Below are 14,687 nucleotides of genomic sequence, written 5' to 3' on the forward strand. Positions count from 1 at the left end.
GCTAAAGCTCCATTAAAGTCCAACTTCAAGAAGGAAGTGAAGTACTCAATTGTATGTACTAATTGCTAAAAAAAAAAATACAGAAGTGCAAAGTTTACCGTCAACCTTCACTACTATATACAAGTATTTAAACATGTCAATGAAAGACACAATGTGTGCTGTTTCCAAAACAATACTATAGATACCTTAACAAAAAATAAATGTTATAAACCTCATTAGAAAAAATGTTAAATCAATAAACATTGTTATAAAATGCTTTAATAAATAGTTTTCTGAAAGTTATTTTAAGAACATGTCAAACGAAATGTGTTAAACAGAAGAAGTTCCTGCAAAGCAATTTCTGCATTTATGTATAAAATAATTATTCTCAAACATTCATGTTCATGTTGTTCATTGGCCAGAGTTTATACTTTCAGATAAGAACCTCTTTTCACTGGTAGGTTAACTAAACATATGTAGTGTTACATTTTTCCAGTAATTAAAATAAACCTATAGCTTGCCCACTGAGTAACAATAACAAGGCTTTAAAAAGTCAAAACCAAATGCACAAGCCTTAGTTATGATCAATCATATCTCATGAGGTAATCCATCTTTTGAGTTGGCCAACCTTTTCCCTAACGAGATTGAGTACTACACATTAACAGAAAAGAGTGAGGAAAATATTGTTCCCTTCATTGGGCCTGTACTGAAAGCAACAAAATATATATAAAATAAAAAAATAAACATAATGTAATACCACATGTAATTAACATATTCACAAAAGAAAGAGAATAGCCTTCCTAGGTTGCAAAGCTGTTTCACAGACAAGTTGGACTAGGTGGCAAATAAACTCTTTACAATCTATTTACACATAATGGTTGCGGTCACAATGAAAATACAAATGACCAACAGATTCCTAACATTGATTATATTGACAGTGTTTTCTAAATCTGGACATCATACAAAAGGAAAAAAGGTCTTAAAAGAAAGTCATAAAACCTTTCAGCAACATAAATTAAAAAGGAATGGCATGTCAAAAAAAGACCAAAATATTTTAAGTTATTAAATCAAATATACAGAGAGTTTCATTTATTATTTACATATTTACAAATGCACTTTCACAATTAGAAAATAAACAGTGTATCTATGAGATGCACCTCTAGTTTTGCTCATAATTTAGCAAGATCAGTAGGGCAGTCTTTGACAGTTGCTATAGAAAAGTTTATTCTCAAAGGCACTTGTCACATGCTTCAATACTGCAATCCTAATAGTATTTTGTATTAAATAAAAGGTCACTTTTTAACCACAGCTGAATGATCTCTATTGGGTTTGTTCCTGTTACGAAGTTTGCAAGGCAAATTTAATAAAACGTTTAGAAGCAACTAACGTAACAAGTGCAGTGAGCTGCCGTTAATAAAGATTTGAATTGAAGAAAAAAGTTCAAGTTCACACTTTTCCTCAACCAGGAGGTTTTAAAGCCACCATTAAATTATAACATGTAATAAAAGGAAATACATTCTGTAAACAATGTACAATCTCTTGTAATAAACTTTACACAATAGATTGAAAATACAGTCACACTTTCTTTTCTCTGCTTTCAAGCAGATCAGTAAACTTTACAAAAATAGCAACTATCAAAGAACACTCATTTTGCTTACCTGACAGTCATTGAATAATTTATACAAAGGCTAAAGAAACAATAAAAAATAAAAATGTTTACATAAAATAAAAAATTAACATTGACTCCAGATATTTTAGTCCTTAATGCAATGGAGATGTCACCTTTTCTCTCCCATCCCCATCTTGTAGTGTAGGCACAAAGTCTACTGTTGAATGCAGTCTTTACCTCCTTCAGTGTGATTTATTCACATTTTTAACACATCTGTTGTCCAGTTTGCTGTTGCTCGTCCGATGTGGTTTTTTTACTTGGGAGCTCTCAGAAGTGTCCACATTTCCCTTTAAAAATGTTTTTGGGCACGTTTGTGAGAAGTTTTTGTCCTCATCTATTACTATAACCTCTCCCTCTAGGTGCTCCTCTTTCTCTTCTTCTGAATCAAAAGTTCTTTGTGAATGAGAGATGAAACTTTTGCATTCATACTGATTGTCTTTGTTACTGTAAGGCTTGTCTAAGGGATTCCTTATATGAGTTAAAGACTCCCTCTGATTATTTTGTTCTTCTGGTCTTCGCTCCCTTTCTTTTCTTCTTTTTCGAGTCCACCAAATACAAATGATAATGCAAGTCAGCCATACAACACTGAATACAGCACATAGTATTGACACCAAATACACTGCAAAAAAAGAAAACAGAAAAAAAATCATTAAGTTCACTAAAATGTAATTGAAAAAGGTATCAATGCAAAGGAAATACCTGTAAACTGTCATAACTTTGCCTTAATTGTGCTAATAAGGAACTAAACAGTGAAGTAAACTTAAAGTATGTAACATGCTCCTGAATAGTGAATTGCTGTTATGTTAGTTCAAGTCCTTTTTGACACAACTACTAGAATAAATTACTTTGTGAAGGTAACCTGCATGAATCTTGAAAAAGTGGCCATCAAAGGTTGGCCCTTGTAACAGAATGCATAGTTGCTTTTGACTTGTATTCTCTTCTACATGGCCTCTCTAAATGAATTACAATTATTTTCCCCCTTGTGTCAGAAAACAATATGGCGTAGTGACACAGATAAACTCTTACACTGTAGCAAACATATTAGAGGAATCCACCTAGGAACAGACATGACCACTGTTGGAGGGATTAGCAGGGCAAAATTAACAAGAGGCGGTGCAAGCAGAGCTATAGATACTGAAAGGAATAGTCTTCACAGATAAGTAGCATCAATTAAAACTCCATCTCAAACATGTTATGTTGAGGACTGCACAGATGGCATCTCTGTAACACATTAGGCATGTTTAAAGATGTAGAAACTGAAAACAAGCACAATGGATTCAATTTAAAAGTATTTGTTTTAAAAACAAATTTATGGAGCCAATAACCTTAAAATAGACATACATCAAATTAACATCACATAGAAAGCAGATCTATAGATCATAACAGATTATGTTCATACAGGTTGTAAAATGCCATGTGAGTAGTTCCTTCACGTCTTTTAACATATTTTGGAAATATAAGGAGAGCACATTTTCTATCATTTAGACCAGCTCATAAAATAAAATGCAGTGGATGAAAGCATCATTTTAGTCCTCTCTTTTAAAACAAAATCCAGGCTATCATTGCCTTTCCCCAAAACTGCTAGGGCAATAGTAACACCAGTAATTAGAGCACCACAAAACAGCAAATGTGTAGCCCTATACGGTAAGAAAAAACAAGTTATTATTGATATGATTTTTAATTGTTTCATGACATAGCTATGGTTTAACAGTACATAACATGCGTCTGCCACCAAATACTGACAACTTTGTCATTCAAACCATGATCATGTTACGACTGCACAACTAGTCCTCTTTCTTTTAATGATCTGTTCTGCAAATTATTACCATTTAGTGTTCATTGCAACCATGAATACATGGAGGCTTCCAACTTTTAAATGAAATGCATCACACACAAAGCTCTCCATCAGTCTACACAGCTGTTTGAAAAAGGAACTCCACGCCATTGGAGGGTGAAGAATCATGAGGCACATCTATAACCTACTAATGAAAATCTCCAAAAATAAAAAATTCAAACCTCCATCAGGTTTTCTCCTGTCACACCTAAGAATATGGAATCAACTACCTGAAGAACTCAACCCTGACCTACTAGCCTGCAGAAAAGCTTACTTTTTCAGAGTTAACTTAAAGGATTAAGGAACTGACGAATTACATTTCTATTTGTGAAAGGAGGTCACAAATTGTGCACAGACTTTTGCATGAGCATTTACAAAGCCTAGTGGGTTGCAATCCAACCTACTTCATAAATATATATGAGGGAGGAAGGTCACAAATTGTAAGTCGCTACGATGCCATCACAGGAAAGGTGGCCAGCTACAGCTTCCAGACCCCCATGTGTCTGATCACATTTAAATGTAACTTTTTTTCCCTTTTTTTAATGGATCCTTTTTTCTTAAAAAAAAAAAAATATATATATAAATCTGCATTTTGAAAACATTTTTTTTAAAAAAGTTTGCGAGTTGGCAGTTGTCCCTTGGGCCACTGCCTACTCCCCAGCACAAGTTTTATTTCCACTTTCACAAACAGAAAATGGTATCAATGGGGACGCCACCCCCCTCCCTTTTGTAAATGTGTTATCATCTCAACTCAGGAGTCAGTAACTTTACATGTTTTGCAACAGGAGTACTGATACATATCATAATGACCCTTTAATTGGAAGGGATGCCTAAGCACACCCCTGATTAGTTATGTGTTCCTAAATCCATGCTACTCAATCACAAAATGGGTTTAGTAGATTTAAAGAAAGCTATTATGTGGTTACAAACCTTGTAATTTTGTAAATTGCATACTTTGTGACTGCAAAATGGCTTGGCTCTAAAATGTCTAAAGTGCTGTGGGCACAGACATTAGCGTTTTGTGCCACAGGCATTCATCAAAATAGTTTAAGGCACACCTTGTCTTACATTATTGCATACCTGATGTTTATAAAATTAATGCTTTCTCCGTAGCCTGCCAGCTCCATTTTTAAAGTTGTAACCTCTAATATGTCAACATTGCTAAAACTGCTTTCCCGCTTATGCCATCAATATCTAAAATACTTTGGTTATTGTGCAAACTGCAGTGAACATTTAAACTTACCCGAGGATGATGGTCCCACAACAATGGTCTCTATTTTTACTTCTGTAACTGCCAGCATCACAGTACTGTTTTGTCGTTTGGTGATGGCACCAACTACTGAATTTACTGCATTCTGAATTATGTTGTTGTCTTCTTCATTTGGGTGCGAGAAGAAAGACTAAGACAAAAATGGTGTTGGCATTAAACAGATGAAAAAGAAATATCGACTTTAAAACAATAATTCTCTAGCAATCTAGATCATCAATAAATAATTTCTCAGCAAAGTCACAGTCCTTCAAATATTCCCTTTCATTGTTGACCTAATTCTCAAACATAAACCAATCACCAATAAAAACACTGGACTGGAAGGCATGGCATAAAAGAAATGGTGGAAGTAACAAGTTTTATTTTACTTGAAGAGCACAACGTACTCCAACTACTCTTTGAACTGGTTGATTCCTTTCTTGCACTTTACACTTCTAATAACATGGTTTCGGAATGTAGTCAAATGTAGTGTCACCTCAAGTGGGAGTCATGGGGAATTGTGTACTCTTCCCTTTGTCAAAAACAGAATTTCAACGTAATTTGACCACGTGTGGGATCTTTTAAGTCATCAAATTCCAATATAATGTAATTAAAAATAGGACCTATTGGCGCATACATGACCAGTTATTGCACTCTCAGCATGCCAGGTAGTGAACAGATCCACAGACCCAAGTGCTGAGGGCTTTGATGTTGAACTCCCATCCTTGGTTGTTTACATCCCTTTTTTAATTTTTTTCTTGTGTTTTTCACCTTTTAGTTTGAATGTCTCTTGAAGCCTGACACCCCAGTGGCCACAGGATCTCTGGAATTTTGATGACCTCTTCTCACCAGTGGTGCCATGTACGGTCTAACACCAGAGGTTCCCACAAGTAACAGAGTGATTTTGTACCAGAAAGTTTGGCCAAGGCAAGTACATCTTTGTGAAGTTAATAGAAGGGAATAGCAGGCTTTGTGCAAGGAGCTACATGCACACCTCTCAGCCCCGTTCCAGGGGTTGTCTAGGTCTACATTTTCTGTTTTGCCCCCAGTGTCCTGAAAGGTCTCTTAAACTAGCATTTCCCTACTGAGGTCAGAAGAGAAATTCCTTTGTTGTAGGAGATGTCCTTGTGTGGATTTCTATCAAACCTTTCATAGCGTACCAATCCTTCTTATATGAGTTGGTAGATACAAATGAAATTTTAGTCCTGTGTAATTGTAATTTATCAGAGTTTCCAACAGAATTCTCCAGGCGAAGCTCCTCTCACAGCATGTTCTCGGCAAAAGACTGCTTCCTTTTGGCTGGCCTTTGTCCAGGTTGGTTATGTGCATATAACATTTATTATGTTTAAAATCAGGTTTTCAACTTGAGTGGTTACCTTAGCTGGATCAGCACCTACAATGTATTTTTCTGCCTGACACTGCCTTAAAATCTATGTTCCATCACCTATTGACATTTTGCCTGCCCCCTCTTCTTATAGAGCACCTGCTACTTATGCCAGCTCTAGACACTTTCTATATGCTTCATAACAGTGGTTCCCAACCTTTTGACTTCTGTGAACCCCACTTTATCATTACTGGAACCTGAGGACCCCCACTAAATCATGACTGGAATCCAGGGACCCAGGCCTAAAGATTGTTGATGATTTGAACTGCAAAATAATACACACAAAATACAGAAACAATCATTCCATCAAATCGTTACACAAATTATAACATTGTATTTATTTGCAAACAAAATAAAAAATAAAAAAAAGTTTAATTTAAATAGGAAGGTGAGAACTTTTCTAAATTCAACTGAAATCCACACATCCTTCGTACTATAGCCTGTCTGTTTGATGAACCTTTAATGCTCCCACAAATCAATTTGAGGACACTAATTTAATTTTTAGCCTCCAATTTCATATTCCTCGAAATTTCCTTGACACATAAATGTTAAATTGTACATTTAGCCACTTTATTTAAATACACTTTATTAATCTGTTAACATTAGTTAATATTCTAAGCAGTCATAAACCGCTCGCCCCCCCACCCCCGATGAGGGTTTGCAGACCCCGAGGGGCCCCTCGACCACAGGTTGGGAACCACTGCTTAAGAGTATTAGTATTTGTAGGATCATACATCAGCCTTAGGGTTTCTGCATCAGAACTTCAACACTGCAGCCCTTGTGGGTCTTCTCTCACTGGTGCTCTAGAGGCTGATCATTATAGCAGAAATTGCAGTTTGACTTCTAAAACTGGCCTCATACTCTTGAAATTGTGGCTCACGTCTTTTCAGGTACTGCTTTCACAAGTGCCTTCCTCCTCCAACCCAGTCACCCCTAACTCCGATGAGCCTCAGCCACCCTTGAAACCCTGTTCCTCTTGGGAGGGTGTGATGCCCCATCCTTGTATCTCACGGATCTTCATATTGCCAGTAAATGCCACTGGTTGTTTGACATTGCAGAAGCTAAATTTTCAGGACAAACGTGAACAGATGTGGACAATTTACTCCCAGCCATACTGCATATCCATGATCAAAACACAGTGTTGACCGCCGGTAAACTGTGGACAGCAAACCTGTACTCTTTGTATGATAGTTTTTCAGCCTCATGGCCTCTCTCTCTCTCTCATTGATGGGAACCTGCCAAACACACTGAACTTAGAATAGTGAAACTTATAAAAGTGAAACTTAGAAATTGGGGTTTTAGTTGAGGGTGATAATTACAGATACTTCCCCACACCGAAAGCAGGGATAAGGAAACTTTAGAAAAATACCTTTTGTAAAAAATAAAAAAAAACACACACACACATATTTCTATATCTATATTGTACTGGTAATTGTTAATTATAGTTAGGGCCAACTTTTTCCATAGACAAAGCATTTTTTGCTTTGCCAATAACTTTGGAACCATTAGACAAATCTTTACAAAATCTTCAGACCTGGTATGCCAACTAGTTCAGCTTCTGTCTTGAAAGTTTCAGGGTCATTCATCAAGCGGGGCCTGAGCAAAAGAGGGGGTGTGGGTCCCAAAACATTTTTTCCCCATTCTGTCTCTATGGAGATTTTGCATTATTTAGACACAGCTGCAACCCATATTACTGGACTGAATTGCACTACATTTAGCAGGTAGCTAGATCTTGGTCCCCAGATTGTGCTTTTTGTGATTTGGTGTAAATCTGTTCAGTAGTTTCAGATCTGTTGAAGGAAAAATAAATGTAAATATCTAGAGGCGCTGACACACGAGCAGAGGATCTGCAGATCCGAGGGCAAAGCAAGGCCCTGACTGGTTGGTCGCAACCTGACTGAAAAGTTGCAGCTCCCATTTTGTTTCTCACATTGTTTGGGGGTGGGGAATAATAGTGTAAAAACATATAAGGGGTCAGGATACAGATATCCTGACCCCATAGATCACATGGAGGGATCCCACAGGGACCCCGCATGGGAAATAAATGTGCCTAATTTTTTGTTCAGACAATCTGCGGATCCACCATGTAGCTCAGCATGCCTCCACCCCCCCGACCCCCAGTGTAAACTTGCGAAGGATCCTCTGACCCAAATAAAAATTTAAAAATCTACACCCTACTGCTTTCAACCCATGCCCCTTCGGCTGTGCACGGCGTGGGTAAGATGTAAGCAGGGGGTCTGACTGCAGGGCCTGGCCAAAAGTGGTGCATAGCGCTAGCTGTATTAACGTGCAGTAATTTGATATTACTTTTCATTTAAGAAATATAGAAATTCAATGTTCTACTTTGATTGATGTTTTACACATACAAAACCATAGAAATTTTGTAGTTATAGTTATATTTATGTTAAGAGATTATAACTTGTGCTGGAGAGTAACTTTATAGTTTCTTAACATAAGTATAACTAGAAGTAGAACTATACCTGCTGAATCTCTATGGCTTTGTATGGTTAAAGTGTCAACCTAACTATAACATCCCTGTAACCTTTGTTTTTCCCCCCAGTGGGGGGGGGGAAAAAGTGTGTGTGTCAACCTTTACCAGTGAATTGGACCGTAATAAATATTTCAAAAAGTCCAAAAATGAAATTTGCAGCCGTTTCCTAGCCGCAGATAACATTATTACATTTGTTATTTAATCTCAATGCTTTCCTATGGAAAAGCCAAACCTGCTACAGTGAAAGAAGCTTTAGGGTCTTTTCAGTGTAAGTGCATGTTTACCATTAAACTTTTACATGTCCTACCTTTAAATACCATGCACACTACATTATGGGAAGGCCGACTTTTTCATATTTAAAAGGAAGGTTTACACCTGATAAAAGGGGTTATTTTGACAGGTCAAATTTGCAGTTTTAACACTGGACAGGCAGGCTACAGAAGGTGGGCCTACAGGCATGTTTAAACTGTCACTAGTGGATAGTAACATGGGTGATGTGCTTACCTTACAGGCACTGGTATACGTTTGTACCAGATGGACTTATAGGGACCATGGGGACTTACAGGCAAGTTAAATATGCAAATAAAGGGTATGCCAATTTCATCATGTTAAAAGAGGCAGCACAGTTACTTTAACAGTGTTTAGCAGGAGTAAAGTGCAGAGAGTTCTACAGTAAAACCAGACAAGGCAAAATTCTGGGGGTACACCACAAAAAAAGATGCCAATTTCCAATAAATGGTACCCAAGCTTCCTCCAAGGCTTGCTTTTTAGATGGTCCTCTAAGTACCCATGGATATCTCTTCTGTCACTGACATTTTGACTATTCCTAGAAACAATCCCACTGCCACTCTCAGAAGTCATCCCGACTTATGGTGGTTTTCGACAACCTCTCTGTCTGGGCCCGGCTTCTGATTTGTGTAGGTAGTGTACCGGGATTCTTGTATCTTGGCTCAACTAACCTTTGGGTCCTCGTACAACTCTGGAACAGGTCTTTCTTCTTCAGATGCCGCACTGTTTCCAGTTAGAGAATATGTCTGTTTGGTTGCAAGATTTTTCGTAACTAAACTGATGACGGTTTCTCTCTCATAAGGAGGTGACCTCGGAGTGCATGGTACAGATGACACCTACCCAAACTCTCAAAGTGGATGTAGGAACTGGTCTAAAACCTCTCAGTGCCCATTTTACTTGCCAAATTGTGGTGTCACATTAATTAATATCAGACTTGCAAAGACTTTTCTGAAGAAAATTAACATATCAGTTCAAACTGTATTTGCAGTTCAAACTGATTTGCATATAGGGGATGTTTGCCTAGAGCGGCAGACTGGGTGATATATTTGGAACGTGGTTCTAATTAATTGCCTGTGGCGGAGATTAATTCAAGCATTCCTTCCATAAAAACTGGGGACTGACAGTATTCTCAAACTATCCTTTCAGAGCTATCATACTACATTATTAGCAAAACAAACCATTTGAACTTCTATACAACAGTTCAAATGTTCTCAGCAGTTGAAAAATACTCTTAAAAACATGACTCATTGTATCAAGGGAGGAATTGTTACAAAGGTTATACTTCAAGTTGCCCTCTCAACTCTTCTTCAGACCATTAACTGATAGAATATTAAATCTTGTTTTAGTCAGAGGTAACTGTGAGCTTCGTCTTAAGATTTAATGCATTAATAGTGGAGCTATAGTTGGGTATTTAGCAACAGACCTAATGACGTAATTAGTTAACCTCTTTATTAATAATGCAGAAATGAAGGTACTGTTATTATAAACAATACATTACTCAGGGTAGTACTTTAGGTGAGTCAAAATACTCTATCATGCTAATACCACAAAGTAATAAAGTAAGCTTGAGGTTCTGAAGCCAAGATTGTTTCACAACCATCTGGAAGCAACCATATCTAGAATAAATCTTCTGTGAGTGAGTTTGCTAGTAGGTCCACAATAAACCAGCAGCATTAGTGGAACCCCAATTATCTGGATGCTAACGTAGCTCCACACTGCAATAGATACACAATAACAGCAGTTGGAGAAACCTTTTTCGAAGCCTTATAAAGGGCCTCATTACGAGTTTGGCAGCCGTACTCAAGACCGCTGGATTACGGGCTCCCCAGGGGGCTGGTGTGACTGGCGGCGGCAGCAGGGTGGGTGTGTAGAGGGCAGTATAATGGAGCCATTGCTGGCCATGCTTTCCTACCTTGGCACGACAGGTGGACTGTGCCTATGCACCATGTCCTGCACGGGACAGTGCGCCCCTGAACCCCAAATTTTTATGTGATAAAATGTTTTCACATGCGATATGTGAGGCGTGCCCCCCCCTGTTACTGTTGCTAAATGCTTAGTGATGGATTTTAGGCATGTTTCTGCAGCTAAAAAGTCTTCATGTGTTTGAACAAAAGCACAGAACACGATCAAATTATTAGTATGTCTTGAGCTGCCCATTGGTTTTCATGCATGATTCAGCAGACAGCGCAGTTGCAATTAAAACAAACTTCATGCCCATTATTCCGCATTTTTGGGTCCCAGGTAGTCACCAGAACAAACTGTATAGGGCAGTGGTTCTCATCCTTTTGAGTTCTGCGGACCCCCACTTTATCAATACTGGAATTCAGGGACCCTCACTGAATCATTATTAGAATCTAGGAATCCTCCCTTAAGCGATTACTGAAAGCCAAGGACCCCGGACTAAACATTGTTGGTGATTTGAACCGCAAAATAATGCACACAAAATTCAGAAAGAAGCACTTCTAAAAAAATATTTAAAAAAAATGCAATAGGAATATTAGAGCTTTTCTAAATTCAATTGAAGCCACACATTGTCGACACTATCATATTCTATCCTGTTTGATGCACCTGCACTGCTTCAAAAAATCAATCTGAGGATCCTAATTTAATTTTAGCCTCCAATTTCAGATTCTTTGAAATTTACAGTGTTTTAAAATGTGAAATTGTACATTTAGCCACCTTATTAACATACACTTTATTAATCTGTTAACATTATTTAAATTTTCTAATCAGTCACGGACCCCCTGAGGAGGCGAGGCTTTGCGGACCCCCAGGTGTCCCCGGGCCACAAGTTGAGAACCACTAGTAAAGAGCCTTTGGCTTGCCTCAGAATTGATTTATTTATGATTTTATATAGCAAAGACTTGGCCTGGAGGCATTAGAGCAGTTTACAATAAAAATGAAACATATCAATAACTAGTGGATAATACAAAGATACACTCTTGGAGGAGGGCGCGTCAGGATACTCCTCCTGGGCAATGGTGAGCTTTATGTATACTCATAACATAGCAATGAAAAGCAGGTAATACGAGCCAGTGGGACAGACACTATACCATGTGATGTTGATCAGAATTTTCTGCCTGGTGAGGCTGAGATGCAACCACAGAAAGCAGGAAGAGAAGGAAGGCGTAAACCCAAGTGTCTTTTTGAAGGTATGATGTAGTAAGACCAGGGCTTGGAGGGAGGGTGTTCCAAATTGTTGTGATGCTTTTAGACAAAGATTGGTTCGTGCAATGCTTCCGACTGACAGTGAGGGGATTCCAGGAAAAGGGATTGAGCGCTTCAACCCCAGTTGGCGTTTACATTTTTTGTTTCTCCGTTCGGTACGTGGGTGAAGAGGAGTGAAGTGCTATAAGAGTAACCCTCTATGGGAAGGCACTTAAGGGTGCGTAGAATAGGGGTGATATGATCCAATGTTTTGTGTCCATTCTTAAAGCAAGCTGCAGCCACGAAGGACTGCTCTGATCAGACTTAGGTGAAATTTGGGGATGTGTGCGAGGAGTGTGGTCCCATAATTGAAGAGAGAGAGGGTGAACGCATGGACAACGGATTTTAGCTCCTGCTCTGGTATGAGATGCCAGATTCTCCTCAGCAGCCCTAGCTGGAACTGGGCACTTTTAGCCATCGGTGAAATATGGCTCTGGAGGTTCAGATATAATTAGAAGCCGAAGCCTAGTGATTCAGCATTCTGAATGATGGATGGAGCCCTCCAATCGGGGAAGTATTCCATCCAGTCTTGAATCAATGTATTAGCTTTCTTTGGAGCAATACTAAGAAAATCTGTTTTCACTGGATTTAGTCTGAGGTGGTTAGTTATCCTCTTATACAACACCCTAAATATAATTCAAGACTCGTTCACTGTTTTAGAGTGTCTAACAAAGCCTGGAGGTTAACTGTGTTAAAAGCAACAGAGAGCTCAAGGAGCACAAGAAGACAAGAATTTCTGGTGTCAAGGATGCGCAGAACATTGTCGACAATCTTCAGAACTGCAGTCTTAGTGCTGTGGTCCTGATAGAGGCCGGATTGAAATGGTCAAGGAGGTTGTTCTCCTGGGCGGCTATGCAGCTTTCAACCACCTTATGTAGCAGAGGCAGGGTGAGGATTGGATGGAAGTTGTTCAAGTCTCGGGATGCAATGATTCATTTTTTAGGATAGGAGCAGTTACCCATTTTAGACTGCCTGGGAACGAGGTCAGGAAGGAGTTGACCAGTGTAGTCCATAGGGGGAGTAGCAGTTTGGCTAGGAATTTGCTGAAGGAGCCCTTAATGGTGGTGCTGACATAATTTGAGGGTTTCACCTTGGATAAAGTTGTTAGATGTGTCTCTGTGACTGGGGAGACAGAGGATACAGATGCAGTGCCTTGTGGGCTAATTTTGCCTCTCCAATGTTTTTGAGGATGACCAGAAGTGTGATGTTTAGGTCTTTTACTTTTCTGCTGAAGAGCTCTACGGAGCTGTTGCACAGGGCATCTGAGGGCTTCCTTTTGCCAAAGAAGGTTTTAGAGTACCTGGGAAAGGAGGTGTGGGTCTATTGTATTTGTTCTTGAGAATTGCTTCAGCAAGAATTCCATGCAGTAACTGGGTCTGTGTGTCCCCTTGCTGAACTATCAACAAGATGTTTGTGAGGGCTAAGTCAGCCAGGGATTCAGTATCAATGTTAACAGTGTCCCTGAAACAATTGTTTTCTTTCTTTGGTTGTACACAGGTTTTCATGTTTGTGAAGAACTCTGTGAAGGAAATCTACCGGTGGTCTGTCTAAGTTGGGGGTCACTGGTGACTAGGAGTTGCTTTCTGAGATGATCAGGAACCAGAGTGGAACTTTTGCAGTTTGTGGGTTTCTGGCAGTGCCGGTGGAAGTAACTTTTGCCGAGAAATGCTTCAAAGTTGTCCACAGGATTATTTCCTTTGGAGCCACAGTCAAGGCTGAAGTCACAGAGAAAGATAATATTGTTCAAGCTGATTAACTGGGCTGTGAAGAATTCAATGCACTCTTCAAGAAGGTGTTGGTTTGTCAGGGTGAGTTGTGGATCACGTTCATCCTGAGGGCAGTGAAGGAGATTTCTAGAGTTAAACACTCAAAGGATTGAAACAGGGGATCAGAGTAGCTCACAGCATAATGGGTTTCTGTGAATGGTGGCTAGGCCACCCTCTTGTCTGCCTTCCCGATACCAGCATAGAGTAGAGGGGAGGTAGAAGAAGGAGCAGTACATTGTTGGCGGTATCATGAGCCAAGATTTGGCGAAGACCATGATGTCAATGTTGTGGTCATTTATCATGTCCGAGATTCCAAGGTAGCATTGGACTGCAGAGCAGCAGTTGTGCAGCATGTAAATGAGGGAAGAACGGTAGAGTTTATAAACCGGTAGTCCGAGATATAGAGTGGGAATTTGGACCACGCTGTGGGATGGGTTGAGATTTTGGTTGAATGTGTTATGGCCCCAGGGGAATTTGGTTTCAGAATATGGTGGGGATAGGAAGGATATTTTATCTTTTGCTGGTGTCCTGAGTGTTGGAGGATTTGGTGGTTTCATAACTCTGAAAAGTTATACAGGTCATTGGCTCTGAGTGGAGATTATGCCGGATTGGGTCCTGAGGAGCGATTGTTTCTGGGGAAACGGTTTAAAAATGGGTTCTTGTTCTGCTCCAGGGTTTGAGGGAAGCAACTGTGAGATGAAAGCGAGTTGCTGATATGAGAGAAGACTTGAGAAAGGACGTCTATTTTTTTTTTCTTAGATATGATATAGAGGACGGGAGTTCCAAGTAATAGGAGCAATGCTGTACAGATGAAGGTAGCGGT

General features: G+C 39.2%; 1 protein-coding gene across 2 annotated transcripts in view; it reads right to left on the reverse strand.

Annotated features, from left to right (window-relative positions):
- Positions 1 to 240: 240 nt before the first annotated feature.
- JAG2 (jagged canonical Notch ligand 2) overlaps positions 241 to 14,687 on the reverse strand; it is a 265,230-nt gene continuing 250,783 nt past the window's right edge. For both annotated transcript variants that reach the window (XM_069207327.1, XM_069207328.1), the window contains 2 exons: positions 4,726 to 4,882; positions 241 to 2,267 (listed from right to left, as the gene is read on the reverse strand). In XM_069207327.1, the coding sequence (XP_069063428.1) occupies positions 1,831 to 2,267; positions 4,726 to 4,882 (594 nt within the window). In that variant the 3' untranslated portion in view covers positions 241 to 1,830. The remainder of the gene's footprint in view (positions 2,268 to 4,725; positions 4,883 to 14,687) is intronic.

This window comes from Pleurodeles waltl, chromosome 9, assembly GCF_031143425.1.
Source record: "Pleurodeles waltl isolate 20211129_DDA chromosome 9, aPleWal1.hap1.20221129, whole genome shotgun sequence".
Taxonomy (NCBI): domain Eukaryota; kingdom Metazoa; phylum Chordata; class Amphibia; order Caudata; family Salamandridae; genus Pleurodeles; species Pleurodeles waltl.